The sequence below is a fragment of the Prosopis cineraria genome, unplaced genomic scaffold (genome assembly GCF_029017545.1).
Source record: "Prosopis cineraria cultivar Desert tree isolate PC_DT_omini unplaced genomic scaffold, ASM2901754v1 PC8, whole genome shotgun sequence".
Classification (NCBI taxonomy): domain Eukaryota; kingdom Viridiplantae; phylum Streptophyta; class Magnoliopsida; order Fabales; family Fabaceae; genus Prosopis; species Prosopis cineraria.
This window is the reverse complement of record NW_026555339.1, coordinates 6341310-6359510: the sequence shown is the minus strand read 5'-3', so window position 1 is coordinate 6359510 and position 18201 is coordinate 6341310. Positions and strand designations below refer to the sequence as shown.

General features: G+C 31.9%; 2 protein-coding genes across 2 annotated transcripts; both read right to left on the bottom strand.

The window, feature by feature from the left end:
- Window positions 1–5021: 5021 nt before the first annotated feature.
- On the bottom strand, window positions 5022–8553 carry LOC129318519 (uncharacterized). The gene is made up of 9 exons (XM_054963340.1): window positions 8181–8553; window positions 7722–7907; window positions 7409–7535; window positions 7157–7243; window positions 6884–7077; window positions 6269–6364; window positions 6072–6165; window positions 5749–5868; window positions 5022–5248 (listed from the first exon to the last, which is right to left on the bottom strand). Exons 1-9 carry the CDS (start codon window positions 8367–8369, stop codon window positions 5145–5147), a joined length of 1197 nt encoding a protein of 398 aa, XP_054819315.1. The 5' UTR covers window positions 8370–8553; the 3' UTR covers window positions 5022–5144.
- A 928-nt stretch (window positions 8554–9481) lies between these two features.
- On the bottom strand, window positions 9482–16883 carry LOC129318376 (26S rRNA (cytosine-C(5))-methyltransferase NOP2B-like). The gene is made up of 17 exons (XM_054963099.1): window positions 16536–16883; window positions 16276–16466; window positions 16092–16155; window positions 15862–15995; window positions 15648–15731; window positions 15459–15533; window positions 15306–15377; window positions 15143–15216; window positions 14154–14206; window positions 13219–13328; window positions 11937–12005; window positions 11760–11834; window positions 11335–11427; window positions 11174–11253; window positions 10993–11092; window positions 10123–10511; window positions 9482–9930 (listed from the first exon to the last, which is right to left on the bottom strand). The coding sequence occupies exons 1-17, from the start codon at window positions 16717–16719 to the stop codon at window positions 9855–9857; spliced, it is 1923 nt and encodes a 640-aa protein (XP_054819074.1). The 5' UTR covers window positions 16720–16883; the 3' UTR covers window positions 9482–9854.
- Between the last annotated feature and the right edge of the window lie 1318 nt (window positions 16884–18201).

Below are 18201 nucleotides of genomic sequence, written 5' to 3'. Positions count from 1 at the left end.
AATAATAATAATAAACAAAAAAAATTTGAGGGGGCGGAAAAAAGCTGTTAATATTTTGAGAAAATTTGCTCCGTCATTGGGTCAACTCTAGGGTCTTCGTTTGTACAATAACAATAGGGTAAAAAGCAAAAATATACTTCACAAGTCATCGATCGAAAATATTCAATAACCTAAGATAAAAAAGTATATCAATACATATAAAATTATTTTTTTAATACATATGTGACTAAATTGTTAAAAGTTAAAGATGTTTTATCATTATATTTTGAATATAAAATTTAACAATTTAATCACTGAAGCATTGAAAAAATAAATTTATGAATACTCGTACATTTTTATTTACTTTATATTATTAGAAACTTTTGACTAATGATTTCTCCTCTTTTTATCTTTGTAGAAGCATGAAGAAGAGTAAAACGTAAATTCCTCGCAAGAGATTTACTTAGTCCCTGGCTCTAATTATAAGATAAAATTTTAAAATTTTATATAAACATACTAGTTAATTTTTTTTTTTCAATCTTACATTTTCTTAATTGCAACAAGTTTTTAATTTTTATATAGCACTTTATTATGGTCATTAATTTCAGTGAAAAAATTGAAAAATTGCCCATCTTTTTACAAATTTAAGGTATCATTATTCTTTAAAAATCATGAAATTTAATTTCATCTTAAAATTAGGAGAGGAAGATGTATGTCTATTTGTGAATTGATTTTAAGCTAATCAAAATGGATGGATATCATAAAAAATAACATATTTATATTTTATACACTAATTTTTGCAAATAATACATTATTTTCTGTTGGAAGCAAACGAAGCATGAAAATTAAAACGAACATTGTTGTTGTTGTAATATTTATATCGTTCAATGTCATTGTAAGAAAATTCATTCTTTAAAATGTACATCAATCGATTAAATGAAATTAAATTTAGGAAGTGACTTGAACGTGAAGTCATTAAATTTTTTTGGTGGAATGAAGTCAATTAACAGTTAAGTGGCTTTAAAATGTTTTGCATATACCCTTCGAGCATAATATTTTTTTAGGTTGAAGTATATATTTAATCTTTTAACTTTTAATTTTACACAAAGTTTTATTTTAATCCCATAATTGTATAAAGTTCCTTTTTAGTCATTTAATCATAATATTGTTAGTTTTATCCTAACAAAATGTTTATATTAAATTTTTAAATATTAACAAAATATTTTTAAATTTTAACATATTGAGTTTAATTTTTTTAAAATAACAATGATTGACACAAAAAAAAATCACTTAAAACTAACAATATTAAAATTAAAAGACTAAAAAAATAATTTATAAAATTAAAACCTTATATGAAGTTAGAAGACTAAAAGTATATTTTAGCCTTTCTTTTTTTATTAATGATTAGGTCAAGTAAGTTATAAATTAAAATTATTAACGTGTATTTCAATGCCTTTATTTCTCTTTGGGTTTAAAAAAAAAATTGGCTTTACTTTTCAAAATAAACCATTCACGTATGATTGAAAAACAAACCATTCGCATCGAAATGAAGAGGGAATAAGTAATAATCTACCCAGGTAATAGCTTTCTTTTTTTAATTTTTTAGGGTAAAAAGGGTCAATGGTGGGTGTTTTCCCAGGAATAATTGGTAGTGAGGTGGGCATTAGATTCTAACGCAAAGAATAATATATGACGCCCCTTGTGTGACATTACTTTAAGTAATAGTTTATTTAACTTAATAATATTTTCACTTAATGTTATTATTAAATAAAAATATTGTACATTGTTGCATAAAAAATTATTTTTTAAAAAAATTGGAAAGATGTAGTTGTAATGGGTATCAAAATGTTTAAGTTTTTTTTTTTACCAGCAAATCAAAATATTAAGATTTTAAATGTAATTTTTCATACCTTAAAAAATACTAAAGTCAATCTGAAGTTGGAATACAGCTATTTAATTTTAATTTATAACAAAGATATAAAAATCAAATAATCTTTGACTCTCAATAAGTTTCTCTAATTGGGACTTGTCAAGAATTCCACTAACTTTTCCTAAATTAACGGTTTCATCAAACACAAAAAGCGTGAGACTTTTTGCCCTTTTTCTTCTTGTCAATGGGAGAATGCATGAAAAAAATATTTTAGATTTTATAATTACTTTAAAAATTAAGAATAATATATATTAGATTATTTTTTGGTAAATTTTTATGAAATTTAAAAAATAATTTTTTTGAATAAAGTGCAAAAAGTTATTGTTTTTGCAAACAAAATAAAAAAAATTCACTAATTATTAGGAAGCTTCAATCTTTCGCAAACAAAATTAGAAGGAAAAAAACTAGAGTCCAATGATGAAAATTATAATATAGAATAGATTGATCTCTAATTAATTGAAATATAATAAAAAATTAACTTACAAGTAGTTATAGTTTATCTTGATTTTAAATTAGGTTCTTATAATTTATTTTATTTAAATTGGACATTATAATTTGATCCGTTAGATATATTAATTCCTCAAAAATCTCATAATTTTTTTATTAAAATTAATCTTATTTTAACTCTTTCTCGAGTAGGTTCAACTTTATCTCTTAGTATTAGCGGGTTGTATTCACTAAGTCGTTTTATATGGTGAATTTCGAATTAGATCATAATTCAATTTACCAATTTAGTTATCGACTATATGGCCTAAAGCAAATTCTTTTTTACCTACTAGATTGCCTAGAACAATAATTCAAATAAAAAATATATTTCTATATAATTCATAATTTAATTGTGAACTTTGCTTCATTAAATCCACTAAATGCATTTGTTTCTCCTCCGACGTTTTCACTTTTGGCAATTGCATGCATCTATCCCATCCTGTGAGGTTCGTTGTACAATTCACATGCTCTGAGATGTTTTTCACATGTAACATTGAATGTATAGGATCCATCATGTGATTATAGTGGATTATTTTAATTATATAAATAAATCGAAGATTTGTCGAATGAATTCCAAATGCGCTCATGTTTGTCAGTCGAGAAAAATACATTTTAATATTCTACGGTTTTCTTTTATTGCAAATAATTAATCTTTTTCTGAAAAAATACAGTAGCATCTTAATCTCTCTAGTTTGATTCGTCTACAATAAATTTTAAAAAGAGAATCATGAGTTGAAACTGAAAATTTTGCTCACTTATACTTAACTCTGTTAATTCTTTTATAACATGTATTTTAATATTTAATTTTACATTTGTCTCTCACATTCTACTTAATCCAAATATGCAAGAAATCATTTTTTTATTTTTCAAATACCTTTTATTGTTAATCATAATTAGTAATTTATTTTGATGTCACGTGTTTTTACTTTTTAACATGACAGCAAATGGGGTAGTAGAGTTACAATAAAATTTACTTCATTAGTGCCAACTCATGGCCTATATATGTATTTTTAAAATAATAGGTATTAACATTACAATTGGATTAAACAATAAAGAATGAAAATAACAAAATACAATTATAGGGTTTACAAAATAAAATGTAATTGAAGTATAGGATCTACTATTATACTCTCTCCTTTTAAAAAGTTAAAGCATTTTTAATTAAATCTCACCCTACAATAAAGTAATTACTTGTCTTTAAATTAATATTATTTTTTAATATTTATCACTGTTTAATAGAGTTTTTCACTCCTAAATAAATGTAAAGAGATTTTTCATTATGAGCATTTTTGTAAAAAAATGTAATGACTACACTTTAAAATATTAAAAATAATTTATATTTTTTAACATTTAATTTTTAAAAAAATAGTTTATATTTTTAAATGAATGGAGTATTTTTTTTATTTTTTAAATAAATTATTCTTCTGAAAGTCACTGCATGCCTTTATGCCATACAGTATACGCTAGAGATTCCAACATGAACCTAAAGTTCGGCATTTGTCAACAAAAGAAGATTTCATAATAATATTATCAATAAATTATATACCTAATGCACCTTTTCATTTGATGGAAAGAACAAAACTGAGTCGCTAATTAATTTTGTTAGATATGTTAACTTTTTTTTTTCTTTAATTTGAAGTTTCGTGTGGCCACCAAACTGAGATGCTCAAATAGGGAAAAAACAAATAAAATAAAAAATTCCTTTTTTTCCAGGAGAGAAAAAGAAGTTCAATAATGCCAAAATGGAACTCTAGTGACTAATATCGTACACTTTTTCTTTTTCACGTGAGTTATGTTGGAATAGTTAAATAATTTAGAATAATAGTGTTTTCTTGTTCGTGAAAAGCGAATCATATAATTTAATAGTTAATATTCAAAAAAGATGCGCGGTGTGGATATGCTGCGAGATAAATAATGCTAGAATATACTAATTTTTATTTATTTTATTTTATTTTTTTGCTTTAGCTTCCATATCTTAGATATTTGATCAAGACTAATCCAATTAGTGACTTGCCGGAATTTTTTTGGATGCATAATTTCCCACTAAAGATTTAATTACTGCAGCATGCTTAGAATACAAACTTGAGACCTCCGGTTGTTGAGTTATCATCTTTGCTTTATAACAACAACTACTCATGAGTTTACGTGTATTGTCAATTATTTGAATATATCATTCAATGGGTTGGCAAATTACACACGGGAGTGGATATTACATCCTTAACTGTACGTGGTCGTTACGGTGATGATGACAGGCATTAAATTTATGATCTTTATTGCACAGATCTCAGTCCTAACACTTGTTATTGTATTGTCCATTCAACTAGAAAGAATGACACTTGTTCTATTTTATAAGGGCGCGAATTCAACTCTTTTTCAAGTATTTTTTAAAGAGTTACCCTAAATCAAAATAAGGACTGTTTTTTAAGAGTTATTCTAAATCAAGAAAGGACTGTGTTATATTACAAGTTAAAATTCAAAAACATGGTTCATCCAGATTATCTCTTCAAAAAAGAGAGGGGTCAAAAAAAAAAAAATTCAACGAAGTCTATGCTCTTTGGATCCAATTATCCAACATTAATTTACAGAAAAGAACAAACAAAACGAGGACGGACATATAATCAACAACTTTATCATGGGCAAGAAAGGAGCTTCCATATCATAAAAGAAATGTGTTCTAACAAAACTGTTAATAATAGGATCATTCACATCCCTTTTTCTATTTCATTCTGAACTGAAGGTAAATATTGCATCAAGAAAGCTCGGTAATCACACGCTCACACTTCTCTTCCAGGATCTTCACAGCTTCAGTAAAGAGCACTTCAGGTGGTAATGCTCCAGTTGACTCAATGTTAACTGGAAATAAACAAAACAACTCATGAGTGGTTCTGGATAATTTCAAGTTTTCAATACAAATAGAGTTGAGCATCACCTCTGTCACTTGTATATGGAAACAAAAATCGTACATAATCTAGTGGGGAAAATATTCTCAAATTCCAATCAAAATATTTGAACTGCAGTAAATGTTGCGTGAATCTAAGAATTAACACCTGCCCAAAAATATTTGGTTATTGAGAACATTTATTTAGATGTGCCAATATCAACACTGATCATGATCTTAATCTACCAATTAAGTCAAAACTAGCATGTGGGTCATGTGCTTCTCACATAGGCTGATATAATTTTTTGGAGTCTTGGTCATGTGCTGTTGCAGGCAAATCATAATTACTTCTCAATTGCCCACAAGAAGAAATAATTACCTCAAATCTAAAGATGATTCATTGGTTCTAACTTTTATTGTGAAATAAATTAGAATTAAAATTTCAATAAACTCAAGCGCATCAAACATTACTTACAAATGAAATGATCTTTAACACGGCGCAAGGACACACGATCCTCCCATTCTTTTCCCCCTCTAATGCATTCCCTGCACAGAGTGCACGATCGTGGGCTGGCAACAGTTGCCCTCCTTCTACCTACTCAACAGCCAATCCAGTAAAGCAAGAAAGTATTAAAGATAAAAGAAACTTCAGACCATGTTTGAAATCCCCACCTAAAACTACCTGTGTACAACACAAGTCAGGCATGGATGCAAAACTGACACCATAGTCCTCAACTATCATTGTCAACAAATGCAAAATCTGGTGCCAGTTCAAAAAAGAAAAACAAGACACACTACCTTTTCCAATATCTTCAATATCAAATACTCCAACTGGACATTTATTTTTAAGTTCTTCAGCAAGCTCATCCTTAACCTCTTTCAAGAGAACAACCTAGAGGAAAAACAATGAGCCAAGAATAGCTGTCAGGTTTTTTGTATTTCTGTTATAGTATTTGAATGTGAGCATTTTACATCTAATACAGTATATTTCTTACCTCTGGAAGCATCCGATACCAAGCAGTGGCGACTGGGGACCATTTTGCATGTGTCTTGCCAATTCCTTTAACTGCATGAGCTTCAAGTTCAATTTCCTACAGACACATATGGTAATGAATATGATAACTGACACTATCAAGTCTTCTATCTTAAATTCTTCTGATTCCTAGGGCCCAACGCTACAATCAACGATCAAAAGCTAACAAATAATGTTCATATTTTAAACATAAAGCAAGGGAATGGTTCAGAAACAAAACAAAAGTTGTCATTAATGCTCAAAACTTAGTAATAGCAAGCCTTTCACCTTAACGTCTTTTAACTGCTTAGACCTTGCATCACAAAAAAAGCTCAAGGGCATTAATTTATATTCATCTTCCAATTATTTAAAAAAAAAAAGGAACAAGTCATAGAAAAGAAATATACTGGACTTGATTAAAACATAACTACTGAAGTAGCGATGCATAAGATAAAACGAGTTAAATCTCTTTTTTCTCAAACTAAAAACTCACACATATACAATGATACATCACAGCTTACCTCCCCAAACTTGTTTCTTTGTTACAAAATTATAAAGTGAAACAATATGCCACTAAGCAAATAGCAAAAAGGGTTACCTGACCAGGCCCGAGTTTAGCTAATATAATATCCGAACTTTTGGGAGCAATTGGATCGGTAGAAAATTCAGGAAGGGAATCTTGACTGCAACCAAATGAAGTAAATGTTCTCGGTTTTGAACCTGAATTTGGTTTGACATCTTCAGCAGGAAGTTCGCTCCCATTAGGTAACCACTTCAGTTTATCAGATTTCACTGCATTGGAGTTAAAAAATCAAAAGAAGGAACATGGTATAAACAACGGAATTTTGAGTTCAAGGTTCAATTCTCTTACCAGTGATACGAGGATGATTTTTTTCACATTGAACATGGAGTTTAAAGACAATAGTGTTCTTTTCATTCTTGTCATTTCCCGCATTTTCTAATTACAATAAAAAGGGGAAAAATCAAATAAGAAATATTCAACTTCACCCCACAGCAAGGGATCATATCAAACATCATAAAGAGAATTATCAAACACGAAAGTCATGCATGTGATAATTGATATGTCGTATAATTTTATGTTTGTTTCAGTAAACATGCATACCTGGGTATTCGAACAGCCTGGGGTCAGCTTTGATTGGAATAAGCCCCAGTCTATGGGAAAGAACTTCGTCTTGTATGACTGATGTATTGTTTGCTATATATACTCTTTCAATAGCCATTGTTGGAACCTGAATGTACGGCAATCATATTAAAAGTGAATATCTCCAACAGTAATGAATGACCAGCTGAAATATATTAAAATGAGTGTTCAATAATACAAATGTATAACATCCAACTCTGAATCTCCTAAATCCAATTACAGATAGCAGAGAGGTATTTTGACCACAAGTATGGAGAACACATAAGGACTTCACCTCTGCTATAAGAATTCTTCGAAATGCATTGGCAAGTGCTGGGTCAATCCCAATCATATCGAACTCCATGTCATCCTCTGTAAGTTGATTCACTTGAACCTTGAAGTTCTGACAGAAATTATCTAATCGTATACTATTATCAACTCCTAGAGCAGCATAGGCTCCAGAATACTGTATTGTATCTGTCTAAAAATATAAAACGAATGAAATTAGGACACAAAGGTCAATCCAACCCCCAACACTCAGAATTCAAGTACTATTTAATTTGACGTAGTCTGGGACCAACGTGAGAAGCAAGGAGGGAAGATGAGGAGAAGGTATAGTTGTTTTATACTTACAAATTACAAAAGAAAATATGAAGTGAGAAAGAGAGAGAGAGAGAGAGAGCGCCAACAAAACCATGACTTTATAACTCAAAATATGGGTGTCCATAGTTTAGTGACAGAAACTAAACCATACATGGTCAGGAGCATCATTATTGCAGAAAACCCGCGTCCTCATCAGTTCAAGATGTGGTGGGAGCTTGGACGGAACACTTTCCAAGCTCATTATATAATCAAGTATCGACCCCTCATCTTTCTTCACAGACTTTCTCTGTTCTTCCTGTTCGTCGATTTCTGACATTGAGTCATCTTCCGACGAGGACATTGTAGCTTCCTCCTAAGTATCGTCCGCTCACTCCTCCCTCACGGCGTCCGGCAGCAAGTGAATAAAGGTTTAGGGTTTAGCGATGATGGTGGAAACTTTAAACGCGTAGGATACACGCACACACACGTGTTGTACATATATTGTGTCTTGCCACTCTTGAAAAACCCTACCTTTTTTTCTCTGACCAGAGATGAGATTTTTCGTGAAGACCCATATATTCTTGGGAAAAACATATGTTACAATGATCTCCGGTGACGAGGTTAATGCAAAGGAATACTGTATCATATAATATCATAGAAATAATTTAAAATTAAATTAGATAGATATGGAATTAAATCAAATTAGGGGTATTCATTGTACATGGAGGTGAATCATATTAACACAGTGGTTTCAATAATTTTTTTATAAAAAAATATATGTAAAAATAAAATGATAAAAAATGTATAAAAAGTATAAACTAAGCTAACCTTGGTTTAGGTAGGAACTAGGAAGAAAATTAGAGAGAAAAATATCTCCCTCTTTTCTTTCCATTTTCACCCCATCCAAATCAAGTTGAATGAATTATGAGTAATAGTCCTTGCTTTTAATAAAGAAAGTGGAAAGTTTTCTGTTTTGCTAAAGTCTTTTCTGATACATTTACTTGGTATCTTGTATTACCTGATCAAATTTTAGCATTGTTAGGTCTAACTATAGGAAACTTCTCAAAAGTGGCTTTTCTGATGTACAAGGTGAGAATCCTCAACTTTGTTGAAGAAAAAATAAATTTCTCCCAACTTACCCAATTACTATTGGTAAAATTAAATAATTTCTCCTTGGTCACAGTAATATGGTTTACAATTTGAGGGAATACAAATGCCCTACGTGAATAACTCGTTGAAATGTAATAAAAAAAAAGACCAGCAGAAAAGAAGAGTTGACTTTTTTTCCCGAGGCCAATTCGTAAATTTAGTTTTTTTTTTTTTTTGCCAAAATTCGTAAATTTATAGCTGATCCGAGTGATTGCTAGTTCGTTCGTTCTTTTTCAAACTCGAATATAATCCTCGTGGTATTACAATGCCACTTGAGATCAACATAGCCAGATTAAATGTCTTCAAGAGTCATAATACAGACTATAATCTAAAAGGAATATCTCATAAAATTAACAGTAATAAATTGGAGCTCAACAGAATATTTCAAGACGAATCAAAATTTTAAATTACAGCAAATTCGAAACATTGAATAAAGATGTGAAACCAGAGCACCACTTGAACCTACAATATACATTTTGATATTGTAAATAAGATACCGTAGGCAGCACCCAAAAAAAAAAAAAGGGAAGACAACACTACAAAACTGAACCCTGACATTATCAGGGCACGCTCCAATATATGCTTTAATGACGTGCAAGCGCCTGGTAAACACATCTTGTTGGGGTCTTGTACCAGTGATTTTTCTGTTCCAGAAACATGTATAACAACCTCGGCTCTGCTTGTTGCCTATAGTCAGTCAATCCCCATTTTTAGACTTTCTGTTTCCTGCCTTCTTTCCTTTCTTTTCTCTTAAAGCTCTCCTCTTCTCTTCCCTGCAGGAATTAAGAACATATAACCAAATACTATAAGTTAATGAATATGAAGAGATGTTCTTCTTTGCCGTGGATTGGGGGGAAATGGAGAAAAGAAAGGAAAGAACGGTTTTATTTAGATCCATTCTCCTTCATTCAATCATATCATATTGTCAGTATAGCAAAATTATTAAACATGAACATAAAATTCACCTGGCTTTGGAAATTTCCTCTCTAGATGGAAATTGCCTTTTCTTCCTCTTCTTGGATTCAGACGCATGTTCCCCATTTGCAGTTTGTATTTTGCCATTTGCAGTTTGCTTCTTGGCATTTGCAGTCTGTATTTTGCCATTTGCAGTTTGTTTCTTGGCATCTGCAGTTTGCCTTTTGGCATCTGCATCTTGCTTTTTGCCATCTGCATCTTGCTTTTTGCCATTAGTAGTAATCTCCTTTTCCTTCACGAGCTCGGCACCTTCCTCCTGTTCAGCCGGTTCTAATGGTTTTGCACTTGGCTTTGAGTTGCTCATTTTTTCAACTACAAAATATAGGTCCAAAGAATATAATTTTGAGCCAATCTGACTAATGGGCCACCACACTTTACACTCTCATATAAGCATTTCCTGTTATATTCACAACTCAACTACAGCACATTCTAAGGCAAATTAAAATTAACCAATTGATGCAGACAGAACTGTTATATCTTGAGTACTACACCAAAATAGTGCCCATTTTCCCATCTAATCTCATCAACAAAGTAAATTGTAAAGTATTTCATGGAAAACTTGATTATTTTAGCAAGCAATCTTGGCAGGCCACATAGATGAATATATTAATTGTCAAGAAACAAAAGTTGGAATTAGGAAGTGATCAACTATTTGATATGTATTCCAGAGAAATTAAAACATCTCAAAAGAAATTTATCATACATGAATATTCATCCAACTAGCCAGCCTACAATGTAAGGACATGCTGCTCAAGTGGTTGACTATTTGTCGTAAATCAAGGCATATATCGCTTTTTAGAACTGGTGATTCATAGATAAACGCAAGTGGCAGTGTTTAATAGGAAAACTCATACTTATACCTTCGCAACAAAAAACCCATCCATATTGTGAACATGAGGATAGAAACGCCTTGTCTTTTCCAATGAAGGGTGGAAACGCTGCTCCCTAAACCTTATGTACCTGATAGAAAACAATTGTCAATGGCATGAGGAATACTCAAAGTTCAAAAACTGTGAGAATGAAAAGGAACACAATTTTTACCCAGGACGCCCAAAATCAAGACCACATGGCACCAGTTTAACATCCCTCTTTTTGAGAGCATAGTCAACAACTGCTTCATTCTGAAGATTAAAAAAGAAATAACTACTAAAGATACATGATAAAAAAGCAATGAATTTCTCAGTTTGGACTATAAAACTAACCTCTGCCACCATGATGGAGCATGTGGAATAAACAATATAACCCCCAGATTTTGAATTAGCATCCACCATGTCAATGGCAGCAAGAATCAATTGCTACAGAAAATAGAAAGAAATTTATTAAATTAATAATAATGAAGAAAATATAGAACATAGCTTAAAAAGTTAACTTTATATCATTAACACATGGTCACAGGAACCAAGAGAAGAAGTATTCTAAAGAGCAAGGGCAAAAATTTAACCGTTCTGTTATGACCAGCTGTTCACTATAGAAGTATTCTGTTAGAGGAGCAGTTCACAAATCTTGATCCGTCTCCATTAAATTTGGATTTCAAAATATCAGGAAAAATTGAAAGCCGCAACCTTTTTCTCACTCCTTCATTCATTTCTCTCATCTCTCCTAAATAAAACTTCAATAAAAAAATTACCTTTTGTAGATGGGTACATTTCTGTATATCTTCCAGATTTTTAGAGGTTTTTACAGACTCATCTTTAGATATAACCTGCAGAGAGAAACACTCAGTGCCTTTCTAGAATTTAGAAGGATAATAAACAAGAAACCTAGAGAGGGGGGAACAAATGTTGAATCTTAAACAGAGTCTTACCCCAGTACCACTGCAAGGGGCATCCAATAACACCCTATCGACAGAATTGGGACCCAAAACCTTGGGGAGCTAAGATACAATAATATAAACACACAACAGATGTTAGCATTTGACAGCATTCAATTGCAATGACACGTGAATCACTTTGAAACTTCTAAGCAAACAACAGCTCATTATTATATATTGGGTACAAGGATCAGGTTCCTGAGCACTAAACATACTTCTCAGTTCTCACATGCAATCTCCCATAAATTCATTTTCAATGTCAACCCCCCTTTTTCCAGTCCCAAAATACAATAGAAAAAAGACCAAGTAATATTATCTTAAAAAAATTGTGGGAGATCTACCAAATTAACAGAAAAAGACTATCAACGAAAGGGACAGATGAGTTGAAAACCCTAAGGTAAGGCTAACTGATGTATGACTACCCCATTCATATCAAAGAAATTCCAAAACATAAAAATCTCAACTAAAACAGCCAAAAAAAAAAAACTCCATTATTTAGAAATAGTAGTAGACCAAATCATTGAAATAAAATATCACCACAGCATTAGTTCTCGGACATAAATCCCTGTACATAATTAATGACCCCTACCAAGGTCCGAGGATTGATTCCAAATATAATTGCTAGCAAAATGGTTATATCAATAAGCTAACCTCTACTAATTACAAAGATAAATCAAAAAAGGGGCATTTTCATTATACTCAGTCCACACTGTCACTGGTTCCCCTGCCCAGCTTTGATCATCAAGTTTTTGCATGATTCCAATACTTACATAAAAAACGTTGGCCAAAAAAAGCTTAAAAAACATAATTCATAACATTAAGGTTTGCTCTCCTTTCACAGATAACATCGTTCAGTAACATTCTTTATCACCATAAATAGATCCCTTGTATTTAAGTCCACTCATGTGCTTGATAATCATATGATGACAGAGAGAGAGAGAGAGAGAGACAACTTATTTCCTTTGCAAATACCTCAGATGACCATCATATCACATGAGGATACAAATCTGCATCCCCCAATTTCTCAAATGTATCGTATAAATATATAATCTTGTCTCCTTAGAAATCAAATGATGTTACAAAATCATACAAACAACACAGAAGCACTGCACCAAGCCAGACTCATTATTTAAAGGAAATCATTAATTCAAATGACAATAAGATGTAAAATAACAGAGAATCGAACTCTCTATGGTACATCTTGGGAAAAATTTAAAAAAAAAATAACAAAACTCTCTATGGTATAAACAAGTGACAGTTTGGTATATTTACTAACCTCCTTTCCATCATAGTTACAGACTACAGTGTTTGACACTCCCATGCGATGCAAATTTGCAGTAAGTGATTTAAGCCGGGGCACCTTCATTTCATTTGCAAAAATAATTCCTACAATTGATAGGATTATAAGAAAACAAACATGAATAAACAAGCAAAACTAGTAGAAAAACTTGATCGCACAACAAATAAGAGTGAGCCACTTTGTTCTGAGACTCAAATTCCTAGACTCCAATAGACAGAAGCAGTACTAGATCTAAAAGAAAACCAAAAAAGATGTACAAACGAGTCTAAAAATCCACAGCTCCCAACTTGATACACAATTCCATGTGGCCTATGACTTATTTAGGGCCAGTTTTAAGCCAACAGATTCATATTCATAGTCATTGAAAAAGTATAATATTTAAGATTGTAGTGTGGTCTCCCTGTAGAAAGAGAACCTCTATCATTTTGAATTCCAGTAAAAAACAAAAGGCTTTACATTCAAACTAAAGTGAAGTTTTTGCACCCCCTTCTGGCTGATCATTTTTATTCATTAAGAAAACTACCATTTTGCCAACGTAATATCACATAGGCAAAAAATAGGAAAACTTCAAAGAACACTAACAAAAGAGCAGCACTTCAAAGAACAGGACCACACTTTTTGGTGTCTATCATACATATGGCGCAAGGCGCTCAACACACATCATTCTAAAATCTTATTTTTCATTTATAATGCCTGAAATAATATGCATGAATTGCAATGTATTTTTCAATAAGCCACGAGCATTTATCAACTATGAATTTTTTCAAGGTAGCAATATTTTGGACACTTGCCTACCATGTAGAGGTATAAAAAGAAATTATTATGTTAATAGTCCTAAAATCTTGCATATACATTATTAGAGTCTCAGTTAAATACAAACAGAAAAGGTGCAGTAAGATTTGTCAACATACCAGTATTCTTCATAAGAGCAGCAATATAAGTTGTTTTACCACCAGGTGCAGCTCTGCAAGAAGTATAAATTACAATCAGCAAGAAAAGAGGATTTATAAACAACAAAAACCTGTATAAGATCATAACTGGAGGGAAGGAAGCATATTGTGCACTGCAGCAGTCAAAACGTGCTTAAGAAAATAATAGATAATGTCCTCTATGGCTCTAAGCACTCATCCATCTCTCAAGAATAACTCAATTCAAACCATTTATACTGGAACAAGAACAGCTGGAGGGTAAAAATTGTAATGACTAAGGGCAGACAAAAAGCAAAGCAAAACTATATTGTAGAGGGGCATATAAGAAACAATAAGCTGAAACTTTTGCCGAGATGAACTACACTCAAATCAAATGATATAGAATCTGATACTGCTGCTGTCCCAATACAAACTTGGGCATATCTTGAGTTTGCCAATTCTACCTTGCTTATCAAAACATGCTTCTAGAAATAAAGTTTTACCCAATTAATAGCATACAGCACTGCATGCCAAATACCAGTAAACAAGCAGGATATTATAAAACGGCAAGCTGGAGTTCAAGGTCAGAAATTGGCAACGTATAATGGATCAACCAAGGTTTTGACTTTTGAGCTACCTGGACTTTATATCAACTACAAAATGAAAGTGGCAAGCGTAGCAAATCACAGCATTCAAATGATTAATTGGTTCATATATAAGAAGACAGGATGCAAATAAGTATCTGTTCATAAAGTAGTAAATTACAAGGGTAAGTGGGTGACAACCATCAAGAGCTTGACATCTCACCCCCAGTTTATAGAGGATTAACTCATTCCCACCTGAGTGGAACTGTAACTTCCCAGTGGATTAGGACAGCATGCCATGATGGTATGATGACTTGCTCAAACAATATTGAGCAACGAAAGAATATCGCAATAAAATAGCATAAAAATTCAGTGTGAGCGCACTACAGAAAACAAAGTATTGCTTACGCCATATCAACAACTCGTTCCTTCTCTTGAGGAGCCAAGGCCATCACAGGCAGAAAAGAACTAGCACTTTGAAGCTGCAAAATATTTAATGAGCTATCCTAAGTCCATCATGCAATATTAGATGTAACGTGACAGAGAACCATAGGAGGATAATACCACCTACCATATAGAAACCAGCCATATATTCCGGAGTCGCACCAATTGGTACTTGAGAATCATACACAACAAGCCCAACCTGTCATGAAGTTATAAAGTTCCTCGTATTCATGGCCAAAAAATAAGATAGACACACACTAGAAAAGAGATGAATACTTACCTTTGACCATTTACTCAAAGGATCTAGGTTTACTCCTCTGTTTATTAAAACATCAGCCAAATCCCGTCTGCGGGTCTAAGCATACGAAAAAGACAAGCTTTTACTAATGCAAAAAAGAATCAATAGGAAACAAAGTCAAAACCAACATATCAACCCAGGATGAAAGAGAATGAGAGCAGGTTATCCTACCTTCAAAGTGTTAGTCCTTAAGCATATAGGCCGTGGCTTTTCAAAGGCTTCAATCAATTCCATCAGTTCAACAACTGGGAACAACTGGGAAATTAAACATTAAATGTTCATGTTTCATATAAACCTTCACAAAAGACAAAATACTTCTCTCCTTCACAGAAAAAGTGGGGGAAAGCAAAGAGAGGTATGCAGAATTACAGTACTATATACAAACCTCCACCAAAGCCCCGATAAGAAACTCATTGTAACCATAGTATGAACATATATCTTTCTTGAGCTGGTCAATGTAATCCTTCCTTGTTGACCCTTCTTCTCTCAAAGCCTTAAAATTGGAAAGAACACGAACAACTAGAAAAGTGTAACATTCAAATAATTTCAAATAATTAGAATAATGACAAAGACGACAAAGTTAAAAAAGCGCATGAAGCAGAGACAGTAACTTACTCTCTTTGATTCTTCTCTGAAGATTTGGAAGATCAGGTGGACGTAGAGCCTCTTCCTCGAGTTCCTAAAAATTAGAAACATGAGCGAAAAAGTCAGCACACTACTAGATATTTCGCTTGAATTATAGAACATTCACCAAACACAACAAGCTAAGCATAATAAACTATGAGGCACAATGTAAAACCTCCTTGGTCGGCAATCTAAACTCATCAGATTCTCCTTGAATATTGAGCTTCATTTCAGCTTCTGCATCTTCTTCTTCTCGCGCCCTTTCTTCATCAATAGCTCTTGACTTTTTCTCAATATCATCATCAGAATCTGAATCAGTGTCCGTACCCGAACCCGAGTCTTGACTTAACTCTGCAGTACCTGCCGCTGAAAGAACTAAGATCACCAAAGGCACGGAGAAACAATAGCAAACCTAAAAGTTGCAGAAGAACATACCTTCATCGTCACTTTCTTGGAAGATATCATTAGCAAGAGGATTATCGTCCTCAGAGGCATCTTCAGAAGCAGACCCAGAATCATCTCCAAGTTCTTCTCCTTCCAGCTCGTCGGGTCCTACCATCTCCTCATCCTCACTTTCAGAATGATCTGAAATGTCATTCAGAACTGCTGCGAAAGCCATAACGACTCTGGGAACAAAAACGCAAATGCTATCTGATTCAAGGTGTACTAAATACTGATCGACTAGGGTTTAGGGTTTTTGCGGGAAGTATCGGAAGTCACAGTCTCATTGATTCAGCACAGTGCCGTTTTCGGACAAGGGAACTTCGGCGGCCAGGAGCACCGAACCGAACAGCGTATAAAAGGCTAGGCCTCCAAACAAAGGGTCCAAATTGAGCGGGTTTCAAGGTCTGGTAGGCCCGTTGAGCAAATGTCTTTTATTTTATTTTTTTTTAATATAATGTGCTTTATTTTTAAATTAAAGTATACTTTTAATTTTCCAACTTTATATAAAATTTTAATTTAATTTTTAAATTTTATAAAATATTATTTTAATTTTTTAACTCTAACATTATTGATTTTAAATAATTATTTTTTATTAATTATTATTATTTAAAAATAAATAAATTTAATATATCAATATTTGAGAATATTTTGTTGATGTTTAAAAATTTAATATAAAAATTTATTAGAATAAAACTAATAATATTAGAATTAAAGGATTTAAAAAATACTTTATAAAGTTAAGAGACTAAAATAAAATATTATATAAAATTAAAGGACTAAATGTATATTTTAGTTTTATTTTTATTTTGGATGTTTTGTGCATACAGAATTTGCCTCTTGTTAAATTAAATTAGGGTTTTAAAATTTAACCTATGATTCTGAAATCCCTATGCGTGAATAAGTTTTTAAAATATTGCATGTTACAGTTTGGATCATAAATTGCAATTTTTTGCTTCTCAATGTCAAATCACATGAACCAAATAATTTTTTTCATGAAATCCATGCCCTCAGACACATGAACCATTTGGCCAAAAAAAAAAGACACATGAACCAAATAATTTTTTTTATTAAATATTTCATATTAAAATTCGGAACATTAGTTGTGATGTTAAATTAGGAAAGACAAATGTGAAACCTTCACTTACCCTCTATTTGGTTTGAGAAAAATGGAGAGAGAAGAAAATTTTTGAAGATCTTGATTTAAAAAAATAGATAAATAGGATTAGAAAATTTTCATAGAAATAAAATAAAAAATTGTAAAAATATCAATTAAAAACTTTCGTTCACACCTTTTTATTTTTTTTTTAAGATCAAATTTATTGGTTTTTTCACGCTCTTTCATGTTAAACCCGATAAGAAGTGAGGGTACTTAAGGACTGAAAAGCCCAAAATACAATTATGCAGTGTTTTAGTCCTAAAAAAATAAAATTCTTGTATTGATTTCGTGACTCCCAAAATGAATTGCATCAAAGATTGCCACCATTGTCAGTCATCTTAAAATAGCAACAAATTGTTGGGGGTGAAAAAGAGACTTTCAGTTAACTTCATTAGTATTGAAGAATGATTAGCATTATGTGTGATTTTTAAATAGCATTATAGATGAATGACCATATATAATATCTTTTTTCTTTTGGCCAATGATTATATGCAATATCAT